At 39.0% G+C, this 19,194-nt stretch overlaps 1 protein-coding gene across 3 annotated transcripts in view; it reads left to right on the forward strand.

Moving 5' to 3' along the window:
- LOC138631606 (cell adhesion molecule DSCAM-like) overlaps positions 1 to 19,194 on the forward strand; it is a 102,308-nt gene that overhangs the window by 13,908 nt on the left and 69,206 nt on the right. For all 3 annotated transcript variants that reach the window (XM_069716650.1, XM_069716648.1, XM_069716649.1), the window contains exons 2-3: positions 11,334 to 11,651; positions 11,771 to 11,920. In XM_069716650.1, the coding sequence (XP_069572751.1) occupies positions 11,334 to 11,651; positions 11,771 to 11,920 (468 nt within the window). The remainder of the gene's footprint in view (positions 1 to 11,333; positions 11,652 to 11,770; positions 11,921 to 19,194) is intronic.

Below are 19,194 nucleotides of genomic sequence, written 5' to 3' on the forward strand. Positions count from 1 at the left end.
ACAATATCACTTTTTCCACTTTATGGTTTTATCTCAGGGAAAACGAATGTCGATTAAGACGGGCTCTGGCACAGGCATGTAGTGGCTGTTATGAGACCATGTGTGTGTGTGTGGGCATAATGGGCATGGGGGTGGGTTGGTGTTCCTTCAGCCTAATATTGTAATGGTATGTGTGATGCCAAAGGCATATCAATGGAACTATGATACAATTAATTTAAGGATTTGTAAAGTTTGTACAGCTGAGGAAATAAATATATATGCTTGCACAACTTGTATCATCCCACATCGTGTCCGTGCATGAACGGGAGAATAGAAATAGCCCAAGCGTATCTGTCAGGTCTATTCAATATATTTAATCATTTGAAGATTATTCCTATATTATTATTACAGATTAAGATTATTTTTAAGAAACCCGTGAGATGTGGAGCAAAGTGATGCAGACAGCAGCTGTTATCTACCAACAGCCTGACGACTGGCTAACTATCGATAGGATCCACATAAATCTTTCATGTCCCATTTAAAGATTCTGATAGCTATTTTTTTTAAATTTTACTCACATGTACCCAGTATTACCAATAGATCCTCAAAAGTGTCTTTCATCCCTCTGCAAAAACAATTCATTACATACTGTATCTTTGAGGTGCGCATTTGTATCTTACTATTTTATGACAGCTGTTAATGAGATTATGACTTAACGTTGGTGTACACAAACATGCTTGATGATTGCCAACAGCCTCCCACACACTGTCTCCTTTGCTTGAAAACAAACATTATGATAAATTGTCTTGTGTTGTACAGTAACAACTGAATATTCAAATAATATGCTCCAAAAATACAAATATTGTTTATGTAATTTCTGCTTTATTAGATAATTCTCAGTAAATAGGGAATAGGGAATAGACTGGGGGAGTGTCTAGATGAACCTGATTCAGATGCATTACTGTCCGAGTGGTCTAAGGGAGTTAATGTATGTTAATGTATGATCTATTTATTTTATCCAGCCCCGAACCAACAATCCCCTTTACTAAATAGCCAGGGCACCGCAGAGTGTATATGTTGCTCTCCACACATTTACTATACTGCTTGCCAACTGCAGGGAATGTCCTGGTCAGTGGACAGCTGGTTTCACGCATTGTGTTTCTTTTGTACTGTATCCTTGTGTAAACGTAGAGTGAAATGGAGTGAAGTTTGAATGTGAAAAGCCGTGTCAAAGGAGTGTGAAGGAGAGATGCAGGTTGAAGAGAAACACAAATAGCCAAAACAGAGCTGAGAAAAGAAGGTACAGAGAGAGATACTGAAGGGGAATAAAGTAGGGGAAAAGAGTTTAATTTGAAAGGCAACTAAGATGGCGCATGCCTTTGACCTCTGTCATGGCATCTCTCCCATCCTTCATCCTTTTATTTATGTTCTCTTTCTGTCTCTCTCTGTTAATAGCTGACTGTGTGGTACTGTCTGAGTGCTTTCCAGCTTTACTACCTCCCCACTCAACCCCCAACACTGTTTTTCTTGGTCCATCTCTGAAAAATACATGCACTCCAACTGTACCGATCTGAACTATTGGGATTTGGCAGGATTTTGCGTCCATCAGGCTTTCTCTTATCTTAAGGAGTCAGCCACCTACAAATGGGTGGTGGTGGAGGTGGTTGGGGTCTAAATTTTTTATGAGTTGGGGAAAAATGGATTCAGACAAAAGCAGTTATGAGCCAACCTCCTCTCATCTCCTCATCACTCAATCACCTTTTAATCTCGCTCAAAGCACGGGATGCATGATGACTGTTTTATTCTCATTTATAGACTGATGTTCCTGATGGATGAATATGTTACTGTAAGAGGGAGGTCAATTAATATATATTTTTTAGATAATGTGCTCTGAACAGATATGAACAGCAAACACATTTTATCTGTTACATCAAATTTTTCACCCATTGTGACCTGTCAGTGTGAGATGTCATCATAGAGTGTATAGAAATATAGGATGGACATTTCAAACGAAATAACTATTCGACTATTACCCACCGCCCACCCCACAGGTACACACACGAAGCGAGGAACCGACTTACTTTTGCCGTGGACTGAGCAAATGCGATCTAACTTCTGAAACCCTAGCCTTGGACAAATCTAATGGGAAGCATGTGTTTAGCTTCATTTTTGACATGACACCCGCTGTTTGCACTGCATGTCCGACATTGAACTCACCAACAATTGATCATATATCGGTGTAGTTATTGTTGTCAGCTCGATGCTTCACCCTGATGACTTTACATAGCTGTGGTAAACTTATATGAGAGCTTTAGCTGGCAGGTTTTGCACTGCACCACGTCTTCAAATTTTTAATGGCTGCAGTCATCTTTGCATCTTTCTTTTGTTCCCACCATCGGTGCGATTAGGTGCTAATCTTTGTGTGTTGAGCAGTTTTACCTAGCAAAGCTCCAGAGCCGAGTAGTTACGTCTTCTTCCCCTTAAGTTGTTACACAGTGGTTGGTAGACAGCTTTTAGGTGAATTACTGCCACCTTCACAAAAAATTACATTCAGGCTGCAGTAAAAACAAGGGAGAAAAGGAAGGACTAGAGTTGCATATACTATTTGATTTTTATATTTAAGTGACTATTCGAATATTAGAAAATCATGACCCTCCCTAATAGAAATATGGAAGATGCGCCTCCCATTCTTCCCACTTTACAAGTGAAGCCAAAGTATCCAGGATACAGGTACTATCCTTTTGAGCTCCCAGAGTCTGTAGTGATCATACAAACTAGTACCACGCCAAAATGTGTAAAAACACCTGTCAGTCCACTCCAGCATACTCTGTCAGTGTCAGGTTTTGCCTTGCCTAGGGTTTTATTTTAAAAGTTGACCGGATACTCTTTGTTGTTCCTGTGTCTGACTCCCTGCCCGGCCGATGTGCTCTCTGAAGCTTGATACAGCTTGACATCAGCTTCCATCAAAAATAGAGCAAAAGCCATAGACTGTATATAAAAGTGGACGCAAACCTTCAGGTCTGAGAAAGGAGGCCAATCCAGAAGTGATTTAAACGACCATAAAATACCATGCAGGCGGTTGGCTCTAAAAAAAAAAGCTCTGGCTCAACTTCTCTGCAAATAGAGTCAAGTCCAAAAATGTCTTCCACAAGTCATTACAGTGTTATTCATTAAAGTCACTCCTTCCTAAAGTTTTCAGGTGGTCCATCCAAAAATAATCTAGTTTAATTAGATTTTAAGCCTCAAAAATATGTTTGTATGTTTGATTGACAGGCCTCAAGTGCAGTCAGGTTTTCTATATGTGGACAGGCATAGGCCCAATCCCAATGTCCACCCTCGCAGATGCTCGGACTTTGAGGCACGCTCCCGGTAAGTCCTCGAGGATTTAGGGCTGTCACACTGTCAGATCATCGGGTCTGTGAGGGTTCTCTGGCGGACATTTTGAGCCCTTTAAGCACCCTTTCCGTGAGCAAAACTTGCGATGTATTAAACGTGGTTGTGTTCTGTCTGGCTACAGTTGGACCCTTGTCATTGTCCTGCCCGTAGTCTTCTGTTCACAAAATGTAAACAAACAAAGCATGGAGGGTGTTAAAGGTAACATCACCTTGCTGCTTGCTGCTGGGGTTATTTATTGCACGTTTGTAAAGTGTTATAGTTTTTAAGTTAAATGTCTGCATTGGATTTATGAACGTTAATGCTTTTTCTGATAAATACCTAAAATCTAAAAACATTATATAGACTAAATATAGCCTATGTATAGGTTTATCTATCTATCTATCTATCTATCTATCTATCTATCTATCTATCTATCTATCTATCTATCTATCTATCTATCTATCTATCTATCTATCTATCTATCTATCTATCTATCTATCTATCTATCTATCTATCTATCTATCTATCTATCTATCTATCTATCTATCTATCTATCTATCTATCTATCTATCTATCTATCTATCTATCTATCTATACACACACACACACACACACACACACACACACACACACACACACACACACACACACACACACACACACACACACACACACACACACACACACACACACACACACACATATATATAATTTATTTATTGGTATTTATTCATTTAATTATTCTTTTTCTTTTGTAGGTGTGGCATTTTTTCTTTTCCAATGGCCATGCAAGCAGTGTGTGATGTCACAATGGAGTGTTCCATTTGATCTTTTATACCATTTCAGCCCACATGAACTCAAACACTCGAGCACTACAGCTGTGACATCAGCTAAATCAGTGAGGGTTTAGGGTGGACATTGGGATTGGGCCAGCGTGTCCTTGGGTTCTCAATCTGATTGAGCTTGTCCAAATATAGTATAATAATCTGAACTCAAGGCTTATTACCTATACTGTAACAACTAGGTTATGAATGGCGGTAATATTAGGCCCACCAAACATTTCCATCCAGCCCACAGAATATTATTAAATTCTGAAAATGTGAGAAAGAACAGAAGGCATGCTGATATTTATGATAGCTAGCCTTTTTTTTTTTAGATAGAAATAATTTGATTAGTGATGATTTTCAGAACCTAAATATGTGCACTTGACCTGCGGTTTCTAAAAACATTATACATCTATCTGTCAGCTTATAACTAGCTAGTTGGGTCACAGCAGTCAGGCCCAACTCACTCTCAAATCTTTGCTTGCTTTGATGGTCTGTATCTTCATACAAGAATTGCACAAACTCATACTTCGCCTTTAATATTATGTTTTATTTATTTTTTCACATAGTCTTATATAATATCTTTTACATATGACTATTTTACAATAACAGTGACTCAAGATGCCAACCAAAACTGCTTTGCCAAAAAAATATGTTGCAAAATGTTTTGCTTGGATTGAAAAAAAGCACCGAAAATTACATCTTTCTGTGACAACGGCAAATATAATTGTAAATGAAATGAAATGGACAGGCTTTAGTTGTCAGAAATGTTGCTTTTAAGAGCAAGCTGAATGAAACAGTTCAGATTCTATTTTTTTCCACTGCAATCGTTTCATTGCAAATGAGGCATACAGGTTTGGCCTTGAGCAAAATTGACATTATGAAGGCGTACCTATCAGTTCCACGTCAACTTTACGCGAAAGGGTCTTTGACAGTTACATTCTTGCAAGTGATTTAATCCTCAAAATGGACACCAAAATATCTCAATCACCCCCTAGTGACTGGCTGCAGTATAGGTGTTACAAGTCCATTCAGTCTAATATAGGCTTTTCAATTTGTATTAAACATTTTGAACAAAGGTGAAAATACTTAACAATAATTTGCAAATCAGGCCAAAATATATTTTGTATTTAAATGTCGGCATCCCACAAGAAACTTGTGCATTTTTATAATGGAGAACGCCAAGTGCCATCATGCCACATTTGCATTCAGTATTTTTGTTGGCAATATCCAGAGTTTGAGACAACCCCCCTCTCACACACACACACACACACCACTACATAACCTTTCTTTTTCTGTTTACAAATCTTGCAATTAAGCCAAAGGAACTGTAATGGCCAGTTTACTTCTCAATATCTCCATATATGTTAGCATAGAAATTTCAGACCAACTTCACCTGGACTTCTTCGCATATTTAACACAACTTCAACTGTGTAAAGACAAACCATGCAGCGTGACCTAATACCATTCTGACAATTCTTTTGAGCTTTTAAATTATACATTTTGCAGTGGAGGTTCATATTGTACACCACTGTCAGTGTCACCTGCTAAGTGTTGCTGTATATAGATAATGCTGTGGATTGTGAATTATCTGAAACTACAAGGAGTCCGTGTTGTGAGCCATTTGTGAGTGTGTTTGTGTTTTCATGGGGCCATAAGGAATCACTGGTATTTGGCAGAGCCATATTAGAAATGTTTACAGATAATGAGAACCAATATGTCTGTTTTGAAAGCAAATTAACGACACTGTTATGAAACAGTCATCTACATAAGAGTCTAGCTCCCTGCGATTCATAAGTGAGATTTAATGATCATCTTGATGGCAGATTTCCCTACTTGAGAAAACCACTGACAAGCTGTTACTCTGTTGGATTACATGGTCGTAAATTAACCCCTGAGTAGTTCTTCATATATCATTATGGGTAGAGAGCAATTCAAAATTTGTATTATGTCTGCTTCTTGTGATTTTGGCCTGCTTGCAGCTGGTTTCTTGTACATGTACTATATTTATATTTATATCGCTATATTAAAACTCTTTTTTATGCTGAACACAATCATTTTGTGCAAAGAAATAATAATACAATGGCTTATGGACTGAATTCTAAATGAACCAAACCTGATTTATGAGTAGCCAAATAATCATGTGATGATATAACCTGTAAACAATCAAAGCTAAAGTTAATCTGCCCTTAAATAGTGTTTTGAGGAAATTAGTGTTTGTCAGCATTGACAAACTGGCAATAAATTAAAAAAAAATCTGAACAACCGAACTGTGTATCATGATTCTTCTGCCTTTTCTTGCCACCTTGTGGTTAAGAAACTACAGTCTTGTAGCTGTAGACAACTACAGCTGTTCGCATTTCAACACCTCCAGGCCTGGCCCTCTGTGTACTGCATGTGTGAAGTGAGTGCTGCTATAAATGTGTGGAAACATGTGTAGGCCATGGCGTTTGTTTGTTGTAACAGGTTGAGCGACCAGTGGGTGGAAGTGGCCGGTGACTTGAGAACGCTCATTAGGAATTTATGAAGCGCTAAAATGTTGGGTCTCCGGGGAGGGGGGATTGGCAGCTGTCGCATAGGCAGGCAGGCTAGCAACAGGAGGAGGGAGCACACATTAGCAGAGCAGAAACTGTAGAGATACAGCAGGGATAACTGAAATATTTACAGTAGGTGACTGAAAGTGGCTGTTCAAGCAATAGCTACCCAGGCCAGTTGAGGGCCTTTCTTTCACTCATATCACATGTGGAATTATCATTTGAACGTTTGAATTCATTTGTAGTTGTGCTGCAAATGTCACAACTTCAGTATTTATGTCACAAGTGTACAGGCAGGCAGTATTTCAGCAGTCTTCATTAGAACAGCAACCTTTAAGGCGCCACATTTAAAATTTTTTTTTTTTTTTATGAATCTACAATTAGCATTCTTTTATGGCCTTAGAGAAGTATAATGGCAGCCCATGTTTTTATTATGCAGAAATGTTTGCTCTCTAACTTCATGGCTGGTATCTGTTTAGTGATGACATTGGTACATAAGATCGAGCTTCAACACAGAGAAGCACAATCACACAGAAGCACAGAAACATGCTGCAAATACAGACAAGCAATCAAATACAGAACATTATTTCATATCAGTTTTAACATTTTGATTGTTCAAATCAGATCATGGTGTATATTTACTGTTGCAGTGTTTTGTTATGCTGCATATGTGCTGTCAAATACTGTGAGGACATTTTCTTTTTTGATTGTGTTTTTTATATCTGTACATTTTTTATTTAGTCATTGTGGTCATGGTACATTAGGGCAAGCAAAATTACTGTTTCAGCTTCTTTCTACTGTGTGCACCATAGTAAAATCACAGTGCACAGTTTTCCTTTAAATGGACAATAGATAGAATTAACATATTTTATTGTGTCCAGCTTTCTGTGTACGACCGGGCTAAAGTTGGTGTTTTCTTGACATTTTTGAATGAATGTTGCTCACCCTGCTGGTGTTTGGTATAAAAATAAAATCCTTGAATTTTATCCTGACTATGGACACTTTTTTTGAGGACTACTTTTGCATTCCCTTGCTATATGTTTTGCATTTCCTCACAGTGTTTTGAGCTACATCACATTAGATTTTGCGTTCCCACGCAATACTTTTCTTTTTCCTTTCTCTCTGAGCCACATGCCTGTTGGCACTATGGTCCTCATGAACAGTAGTGTGTTGGTACAGTTCAGCTATAATACGCTTCCAGTAAAAGGAAACACTCTGCAGATACTATTGTAATGTTGTGACACTTTGTGATACATTTTGTGCTCATTAATTTAAAAAGGACAATCAACAATAGTATTGTGAGCACAGCTGCATCTTCTCTGTCCACTATGATGGCTGAAGCTATGGCTATGTGGATGGTGTTGGGACTTGGGCTGCTGCTTTGGTTCAGTCTGTATTGTTATGGATATATCTATGTGTTCATTTGAAACTGTAGTTTTTGACAGCTTGTGTTACAGCCGTTAAAAACTGATGCATCCCTGCTGTAATAGTAACAACCAAGGTATGAAGTTAGCACTACAACGAACGGTTAAGGGAATCACCTCGGAGCTCTCAGCTGCACAGTTTTTGATAATTTAGTCCAGGTTTGACCTGTCTAAGCTAAGTGGTTTTAGATATGTACCAGGACCAATCTGATCGAGATGTAAAAAAAAAAGGTAGTATGATATTCTCTTTTTTCATTTTCCCAAATACAATAAAGGTTTCACAAAATAGCAAATGCGTTCCAGACAGAGTTACGGCTTTATCTAAAATATCTAAGACACTTTTACAGCATTTAGAAATGCAAAAAAAAAAAAAAAAAAAAAATTCTGCAGCTCTACAGCTTTTAGCTGCTTTAAACTCTTTGTTTAGGTTTTCAGCCCTCACTGCCCTCAACAAACAACAGCAGGCTGTCGTTTTCAGCAAACAAGCTCTAACAAGCTAAGTAATGTTTTCACCCTGCCAGCTCAAGATCCAGACAGGGTGGGAATTGTAGCCACTGCCAAAAGATGGGTGAATTTGGGATGTTTCTGCACCTAACATGACTACAGGTGTTTCGATGGCATGTTGTATCAATCACGTAGAACTGTAGGCACGATTCCCTTAAATGTTAATTACAGAATTGGAAGCTGTGAACCAAAAGCTAACAAAGCTGAATACTGTCGGAGATCGGCCTTTTAAAATGATTGATCACAAAATGCATTACAAAGTGTCACATCATTTCTCCTTCCTGTAGTATCTGCAGAGTGTTTCCTTTAACTGGAAACAAATTATAGCTGAACTGAACCAACACACGACTGTTCATGAGGACCAGGGCAGCTCAGAGCAAACAAACATGGCTCAGAAGGATAAAAAAGTATTGCGAGGGAATGCAAAATATTTTGAGGTAACACAAAACAAAATGCAAAGAAACACAAAAATAGTCCTCAAAAAAGTCTCGGCAGGGTCCTTCGGGGTAAATTACCCTTTTTTGATGCCACATTTAGTATTATAACGTATTTTATTATGATGTAGCAGTGCACATACGATTTTTTGCCTTTAGATATATTCTTCAATCTAGACACTCAATTGAAAGGTGACAATGTCACCCTCAAGCAACAAGGCCCAGTTTTCCCCCTCAGTTATTCATACAGACACAACACAGAACGCATTGACACCTATCAGTTTAATGATGAATAAATCTATTGATTAATATAGTTGTCGAAATATGTTCTTACCATCTCCTCTAGTAATGCAGAGAAGTTCACTATTGTCCAATACAGACGTTTAACTATAAGTGACAATAATGGCACACAGTGTATTTAAAACTGCTGATTTATAGAAATATATTACAAACAATGGTCTGCGGTTATCTCACATCATGACTTTATTTTGCACTGCATGTATTAAAATAATTCCTGTTCCCTAGCCTGATATCAAATCAACATACATATCCTGGCTGGATGCTGAAAGTGTGGGTTGTCCCTTACAGCAAAGAGTTGCATTGTCAGTTTTTATCCTAAACAGTAACTTAATACAGGGGATGTACATCACATACTTAGTTAGTTAAGATGCCTTGGAAACACCCTCTTCTGCACACTGTGTAAATGAACGTAATAAATTGTGTGTATACCCGCTTTTAAGGTTATGTACATATTTTTGCCCATGTCCAAGATGTAATTATAAAAACAGATTCTCAGTGAATGTTTGACACCATAGAAACAATGTGATTGCTACAATGATACATGGCTTATGTAATTTCAAAATTGAACATTTTGCAGGCAATGGAAGCTACGATGGCTTTTAACTCTGTTGAGCTGTCAAGAGAGAATGTGTGTATGTTTCACTTTCAAGACAAGGGTAAATAAAGAAACAAAAAACAACGTGATGAACAAGCAAAATAAAAGCTAAAAAACACATGCTATTTCTGATCAGAGTGATTACTTGAGTTTGAATAATGTTGAGTTTTTCATCTGTGTGTATATCAAAAAATGTCGGAGGATTGTGAGTTCCCTTTATAGTTCAAGGTGACATTGTCAAAAGCCTTGTTTTGTTAAACCAACAGTCCAAAACCCCCAAATATGATTATTTTTTAAATGTCAAACTGAGAAAAGCGGTCATATATTTCCTTTGTAAAGTTTGACGCAGAGATTTTTTTTGGCCTATTTTTTAGCAATTTCTTTTCTTGAAAAAAGGATTTGTACAACCAAATGATTATTGTTGATTTACTCTTCCATGTCATGTACAGAGGTGGACATGTCATAGATAGATAGATAGATAGATAGATAGATAGATAGATAGATAGATAGATAGATAGATAGATAGATAGATAGATAGATAGATAGATAGATAGATAGATAGATAGATAGATAGATAGATAGATAGATAGATAGATAGATAGATAGATAGATAGATAGATAGATAGATAGATAGATAGATAGATAGATAGATAGATAGATAGATAGATAGATAGATAGATAGATAGATAGATAGATAGATAGATAGATAGATAGATAGATAGATAGATAGATAGATAGATAGATAGATAGATAGATAGATAGATAGATCGATCGATCGATCGATCGATCGATCGATCGATCGATCGATAGATAGATAGATAGATAGATAGATAGATAGATCGATCGATCGATCGATAGATAGATAGATAGATAGATCGATCGATCGATCGATCGATCGATCGGTTCTGTTCTGTTCTGTTCTGTTCTGTTCTGTTCTGTTCTGTTCTGTTCTGTTCTGTTCTGTTCTGTTCTGTTCTGTTCTGTTCTGTTCTGTTCTGTTCTGTTCTGTTCTGTTCTGTTCTGATCCGTTCCGTTATTTCACATCCACTGCTGCTATCCTCGAACTTTGCTGCAATGTCTCCTCATGGACAAAACATAGAAGCACACTCCCTTCACTGCAGTGAACACAAACACAGCAGCCAGCCCAGGGAAAACACTCTTTGGTAAAATTCTAAGAAAAAACGAGATGTAGGAGACCATTCTGTCAAATACAATAGTTAATCCCTCGTGTGTTGAGATTCAACAATATGCTATACAAATTTGCCAACAATATTGAAAGACATATGTTCAGGTTTTGATAGAAAGCCACACATTACAAACACTTATCTAACATTTTGTTTTGTAATTTCATTTTCTCCCTGCAGTTTTCTGTGAAGATCTACGTTCCAGCTTATATTTTGTCAATGCATCTGTGCAAGAGGTAGTGTTTGCCAGCACCACAGGGACATCGGTGCCCTGTCCTGCCGCAGGTGTGCCCCCTGTCTCACTGCGCTGGTACCTGGCCACCAGCGAGGAGATCTATGATGTGCCAGGGATCCGCCATGTGCACCCCAATGGCACCCTTCAGATCTTCCACATCCCCCCTTCCAGCTTCAGCAAACTCATCCATGACAACACCTACTATTGCACAGCGGAGAACCCCTCAGGGAGAATCAGGAGCCAAGATGTCCACATTAAGGCTGGTTAGTTTCTCTTCTGTTGACCATGTGCTTTGTTGCAACCCAAACAGTTGCCTGTCTTAGTTTAGTATGAGCAGTTTTCCTTCTAATATGCAACTCACTTCTCTGTCACCTCCTCCTAGTCCTACGAGAGCCCTACACTGTCCGGGTGGAGGATCAAAAAGCCATGAGAGGCAATGTGGTGGTCTTCAAGTGCATTATCCCTGCCTCAGTGGAGGCCTACATCACCGTTGTGTCCTGGGAGAAAGACACAATGTCAATCAATGCTGAAAGTAAGTTATCCTTTTGCACTACAGTAACTGCATAATTTCTGAAAGGTGGAAGTCCAAGTGGACCTAAATATTAAGTTAACTTGGATCAGTATTTAGTGAGTGAGGAGGATCTTATTTGCCTCTTTGCTGTGTTGTTCTTGTACGATTCTCATTTAGGTCTCAATGGTTGTTATAAGAGATTTAGATAGTGGTATACATAGCCAAAATGAGAACAAATCAGTCACTGATGTTAGATCGTATGTGTTCAGACTTTATATTTTACTAAATGGGATAATAGGTTAAGCTTTCCTGCCTTTGTTATGACGGGATAAGTGAAACAGTGTAAAAAGAAGAAACACATCCAGCATCGTAGAAAGAGAAATTTCTGTTTTGCTAATGGGAAATTTTCTGTACTTCTATCTATGAGAAATGCTACAGGATTTACAATGCCGCTATAGTCAGGCCATAGTGAGATAAATGTTAACATCATCGTCTATATGAGTTACTAGGAAAGACACCTTAACTAAAGTTTATCCTTGCCAAAATCGAGTTACAAGTGGCGTTCATCGTTAGATGAGCAGAGGTGTGTGTTGTCTGTGTCCTAGCCTGTTATGTTTGTTTGTGTGTGTCTCTTTATTTCCAAGTCTGTCTGACCCAATGACAGAGTTCAATTCAATTCAATTCAATTTTATTTATATGGCACCAAATCACAACATTGCATGGCACTTAACACATTAAAGTCCTTACAACAGAACTTCACAGGATTATATAGAGAAACCCAACAATTCGACAATTCCCACATAAAATAGGAGGGAAAAACAACTCCTCTTTAATGGAGAAAAAATTCCAACAGAGGGAAGGAAAAAAGGAGTTCTGTCTCCTTTTCATCTGCTCGGTCTTCCATGAAAGCACAGGGTGCCAGTCGTGTCACTGTATTGACCCATTTTTCTGGCTGATAGGAAGCACTGCAGTGCGCCGATCATTCAAATCACTTAAATAGAACACTCGCCTGCGTGATTGTTTCCCAGCCCTGGGGGGCAAATTCACTTTATGTGGGGCATTTAGCAAACTCAATAGACAAGAGCAAATGTCATTTTGCTTTTGGATGGAGGGCAAATACTGGCTAGCAAATGCTGTGTTGTTGGTTTTTTTTGTTGACGTTTCACATTTGTCTGCTGAGGCAAAAGCGGACATGTTGAAATCTATAGCAATCTCTTAATTGTCCATAAATGGATTTGCCGCAAGCATATTTTCAGACACTGGAATATGCAAGGACTATTGTGTACGTTTTTTCATTGAAACGAATTTGTGCATTTAGACTTTTTGAATGTAACACCTCACTGCCAAATTGTTTTACAGTATGGCTGCAACTATGAAGGTAATCACATTTTTTGGAGCACTGAATCTTTGAGGACTTGCAACCTGCAACCTTTTTCACTTCTTTATAAATCTTTACAGAAAAGGTTTCAGCACTGTCAAAACAAAGTGTTTATTTTGAGCTGTAAAACTCATCCCATATGTAGCCATCAGCCATGTAAACGCTGTCAGAAAAATCACCCAGCCACCAATCCACTGCTCTTCTCCGTGCTAAATAATGGATGACGGAAGCCTATGAATCCATGAGCAAATGGTCTTTATTCACGTTTCAGCGCACGCATCCTACTGACGCATTGTCCATTCCCCTCATCCTCTACTACATGCATTTTAAGTGCACTTTGTGTGTGTATGTGTGTGTGCGGGTCTGTATGTATACTAACCGACAGCTCAATGCAAGATGACTCATCTCGATGACCAGCCTTCAGCATTTAAATTTTTAATGACTAAAAATAATATCAACACTTGGACTTTAAACAAAAAACTTTGTGAAATACAGCTTTTCTGTCTTTGACATGAATAATTGACTGTGGCTCTCCAGTTGTAGTATGATGTGCAGCACCAGTCAGAAAGGCCCTCTCTAAATCTCACCGGACTGCGCCTTTCTGAGTTGTTGTCAGGGTAGACTTACAAAGCACGACTGTTAGAAAGGAATGAAAGTTTCGGAATAAATATGCATTCAGTCAGGACATCCAGTAAAATCAACTGTGCAGTATTGTCGTCCAATACAGTGGGTAAATAGTGGTCTGGTGTTTTAACATAACAGCTGCAAAAAAACAAACAAATAAAAAATCTATTTTATCCTCCAGTGGGAGGGTGGGACAGTTAACAATTACAGTTTTTTTTTACTGATTTAGGGAAATTTCTCTCATTTCCACCTCAGAAAAGTAAAAAATAAACCACACAACTTGTAAGACATACTACTTTATAATGCATATAATATTTTATATATATTATAAATACTAAGTATATTTCATATAATAATCAGTAATTAAGTGGCCTTAGCTGCCGTGTGTAAATTGTACTAATCTTTTTTGGGTATGTGATGCAGTGACACATATGCCTTTCTGTGTAATTTATTGCAATTCATTTCTAGTTAACCCAAGTGCCATTTTTATTTTATGGCTAAATTGTCTACCGCATCATGAGGTGAGCCAACTGACAGATTCACCTCAATTCGAGTCAGCTTAATTTTATATATGATTAACTGAATCGTAAGTTTACATTCAAAAAAACCTTGTTTTCATTATGTATATCAGTGAGATTTGGGATAGGTCTGTTCATGTGTGCTCTTGCCCACTGAAGCTACAAAAATATCCCTGCGTCAGCTAGGCTGCAGTTAGACCTTGTTTGAGCTGGCAGAGCTACAACTTTGACACCAAAGTTGCACTGCACCGGTGCATCTTTACCAACAGAGCCCCTGTTGCACTGGTCCGCCCATCTCGCTGCATCAGAGTTAAAAAAAAAAGGAACTTGCACGGCACGAAAATACAAATGCACTTGCGCTTGTGCTGTGCTGAGTACAAAAATAGGGCCCCAAAGTTGCACTGCTCTGCCGCATCTTTATCGACACGCCCCTGTTGCACCGTTCCGTCCATCTTGGCGCAGCCGGATTCATGTTAATTCACAAAAATTGCAACTTGGTGCAAAGACTGAAAAAAGCCACACTTCTTGTACGAAAATACCAATGTGCCTGGATTTGTGCTGTGGTGGGTATGAAAATAGATCCTGTTATCAGACACAGTCAAAGAAGCTGCAAACTGTCCAGACTAAAAATACTTCAGTTATTATTTTGGAGGGGAGAGAGAACTCTGATTGTGAGGTTTACTGTGTTGTTTTTTTTTCTGATTTCTGGACGCAATCTAGATAAATCTGTCATTGAATAGTAAAGCCTGGTTTCACTGATACATACACAATTCTCCCTAACTTTACTGACAGGCACATATCTGCAGTGTATTGGCATACTATCTATTTGTTGTTTTTGTAACAATGTTCCCTCCATAAACTTACTTTACTATTGTAAGTTAACCATTTAGGTCATTACATGAATAAAACTGTATCAGACTGCTGCGTCCCGCCTAACCAGCATTGATAATCTTTGTCAAGATGCCAAACAGTCAAAAGAAATCAGGGCCCAAAAGAAGATTATTTGAAAGGTTATTTACAAGCAGAAATGAATGACAACAACAGGACACACTTGAAACAAGCATCTGTAGCTGTAAGTAGGTGTCATGTTGTTTTGTTTTTTATAATATTCTTATTTCTAGAAATGCGTCTTAAAGATCAGATTAATTTACCATCATGGTGTGCTCATGCAGTTTTTAACTTCTTCTTTTATTTTAGGTCACAAATAGTTGACAGGAATTTATGTAATAATCAAAGATTTTGTGTTAATTTTTTTTCGGGATTTTGTTGACCTAAATCGTTTAAGGAAAGGATGTGTATATCAGACTTGAATATCTATTTATACCCATTTTTGTTGATTTGTAATGCTGGATTAATGTTGAAAGGATGCTGATCAACTCTGTCCATTTAGAGTACGTGCTGGTGAAATGGAATTGAAGAGGTGTGATAGATATGTGTTTACTTCCTGCAGGGTTGTTTTTGAGGATGTGTTGTTGTGGACTGGGTTTGGCTGCGGCTGTGTTGCTGTGTTGCTGTGTTGCTGTGCTGCTGTGCTGCTGTGCTGCTGTGCTGCTGTGCTGCTGTGCTGGGCCGTTCCCCAGGTGCAGCCTGTGCTGCAGTCACTGAGGAGGCCTTGTAGTCATTTGCCTCTGCCTAATGCTGCCTGCTCTGCATTCAGCACCAGTAGGGCTGAAAGGGGGGCTACCCCCTAGCATTATACTGCAGAGAATCACACACATACAAAAACACACTCACACACACACACACACACAACGACACGAGGGCTTTTTCTCATTCTGCACACGGGCTAAGCACGAGGGCCATCAGCCATCACACAGATTTGGTCTTCTCAGCCCTCCCTAGTCTTGTCTTTTCTTTTCTTTTTCTTTTTTGTTCATACTTCTTCTTTTCAATTGTTTTTCTATCACTTTGACATACATTATATCACATACATTATACAGGAACATGCCATTAATCCACAGTACTTATAGTTTATGCAGTCAAATCTCATACTAACCAATCAGTGCTGCTGGGTTTGGTAACATGTAGACTCAGTTGTTTAGGGAGATTGCAGATTGCTCTAAGTCACTTTAAGTCTGGCTATTTGCTGAGCAATCTTGCACATTTCTGTTTCTTTCATGTTTGTTGACATTTGGGATGTGTGTTGGAGTTATTTCTGCAGCCAGTCTTGCATGCCTGCAGCAATTGCAGAGAGGATAAGGAGCCAGCCACACTGTGCCGGTTTAATTGGCTGTGTATAATGGGCTTTTGAAGTAAATATCAAGAGTTGCTATCAAAAGGCTGCTGGATGTTATCATGCGTTTCCCCAGTGCCTACTGTTTCTCCTCCACTCCTCCATTTCAAGGCAGCCACAAAGCTGGGCTTGAATGGAGTCAAACAAACATCTGGGAGTTGTTGCACCATTGATTTTAGGAAAACTAAGATGACCTGAACTCATTTCTGTGTTGATCCATTTAGTCAACCCTGAGATGTCCTTGAATGCACGTGTTTGTTAATATTTCAAATGGTATCAGTTTGCGTAAATGTTTTATTAATATGTAATGGGAGTATAAAGCATTCATGTTTCACTGTTTATTGTTGCCCTACTGTGAACATTAGTGAAGAGGATAGGGTTGGAGTTCATCATTTGCCATATACTGTGTGCTGTAGCCTACTGGTAGTGTGGTGTATAATGAATGGCTTTTGTAGTGAGGAGCTTTGCAGCTCGCTTGCATGTCGGGTTTGCCCTTTTTTTAGAATGCAAGTAGGAAACAGCCATTGGAGCAGCGCAACCTTGAGCTGGTGGCTGGGGAGGGTGAGTAATGGTGTTACTGGTCCCTGCGTGGTGAAGATGTAGAAGTCGAAGGGAGGGGAGGTGAGGAAGAGGGACAGAAGAAAGGTGATAACTAACTCTCTACCTCTTTTTCTCTCCTTCTTTCTCTCTCTCTTTCCCTCTCACCATCCCTGCTCTGCTCTGTCGACAGGCAGGGTTGGGACTCTGACGTGTGACAGGTTGAATGTCGAGTCTTTTTCCAGCATTTGTCATTCTGTCTGCCAGTGATTGGCTGGAGTACTGTTATTCACACAGAAAAATGGGTCAGGTGGCCTGTGGAGAATGAGGTGTTTGTATGGATGGATGGATGGACAGCACAAACACACCCGTGAGCACTCACTCACATGCATACCTACACATGCATCCCACACAGAGCAGTGCAGCAGAGCAGTGTTAGCAGATAAATAACAGATAAATAAAAATAAATCCATGTTATGTGGTTAGCGTTTCTCTTGTTGAATTCACTGTGTCCTCTCACAAGCTACGAGCTGGTTCTCTCTTCACACCCAGTGGCAGGAGCTTAGGGAGACAAATAAAGGGTTGCACTGAAGGGAAAAAATGGGAAGAAAATCAATACCTGTGTGCATGAATCTAGCTGCAGCTGCCACAAAGCATTATGGGAACATGACGGGTAGATACACTTAGGCTGGGCACCATGCAGACAGCGTGATAAGCGAAAAAAATAAAATAAAGAAATACACAAACCCATTAAGCATTAAAATGAGAGGTAGGTAGGTAGGTAGGTAGATAGATAGATAGATAGATAGATAGATAGATAGATAGATAGATAGATAGATAGATAGATAGATAGATAGATAGATAGATAGATAGATAGATAGATAGATAGATAGATAGATAGATAGATAGATAGATAGATAGATAGATAGATAGATAGATAGATAGATAGATAGATAGATAGATAGATAGATAGATAGATAGATAGATAGATGTGTTGATTAGAGTAAATAAAAATGTAAAATACAATACAGTTTTGCATTACTGCTACAGTTTGTTTGCTTGTGTAAATCAAAGTGAGTAAATGATGTAATAATTATAACTCTCAAACGTAATATAATGGTAATATGAGCTAACTGGCAACAGAGTTTAAGTAATGAAAGCTCTGTGCGCTGCGCCCCTCTACTAAATACCAGACAGCTGTCGTAATTTCACAAATAAAGGTCTAAGTCCCGTTTAATGATGGCGTCATAATTGTGTCAGAGCTGACATGGCAGGGTTGCAATGTTAGAAATGCCATGTTACAACATTACAAGTAAAAAACATGAGCATATATATAGCTATATTTATATAGCATGCTTATGCTCTGTGTGCTTAGCTCATCCCTCTCCACGCAGCCTGCTGCTGCTCCACTCTTAGCAATAGACCGACGGAGTTATTAATTAAATTGGCTGATGCCCTTTCTCTCTCTTCACTGCACTGGTGCTGCAATGATCACACTCCCACCTCCGCACTGTGCTGTTTGCTCACCAATAACCACAATTTGTTCTTTATTAAACTCTTGGGGCTGGGAACAATTAGGCTGTGAGGCAGAGGATTTTAGCATGTGTGTGTGTGTGTGTGTGTGTGTGTGTGTGTGTGTGTGTGTGTGTGTGTGTGTGTGTGTGTGTGTGTGTGTGTGTGTGTGTGTGTGTGTGTGCGTGTGCATGCGTGTGTATGTGTGTGTATATGTGTGTGTGTGTGTGTGTGTTGCATATATTTGAGTGCAGACGCAGGCAGGAGAAGGAGGAGGAGGGTCGGGTCGGGGGAGAGACACTAAACACTAATCTTAGTTAAACAGTGAGGTCTTCTTTTTGCTACTGCAGTTTGGCACATCATCTTCTGGCTGATCAGCGCTGTTCTGGGCGAGCTCATGCCTCTGTGGCTCCTGGACCTGGATGGGAGCCAGGTCATGCATGGCTCCCTGCCAGGATACAGATTAGCAATAAATAAGCAACATGAGCTAATC

This window comes from Brachyistius frenatus, unplaced genomic scaffold (assembly GCF_029030835.1).
Source record: "Brachyistius frenatus isolate BFR_SWC_R1_liver_20210118 unplaced genomic scaffold, ASM2903083v1 Contig_161, whole genome shotgun sequence".
NCBI classification, from domain to species: domain Eukaryota; kingdom Metazoa; phylum Chordata; class Actinopteri; family Embiotocidae; genus Brachyistius; species Brachyistius frenatus.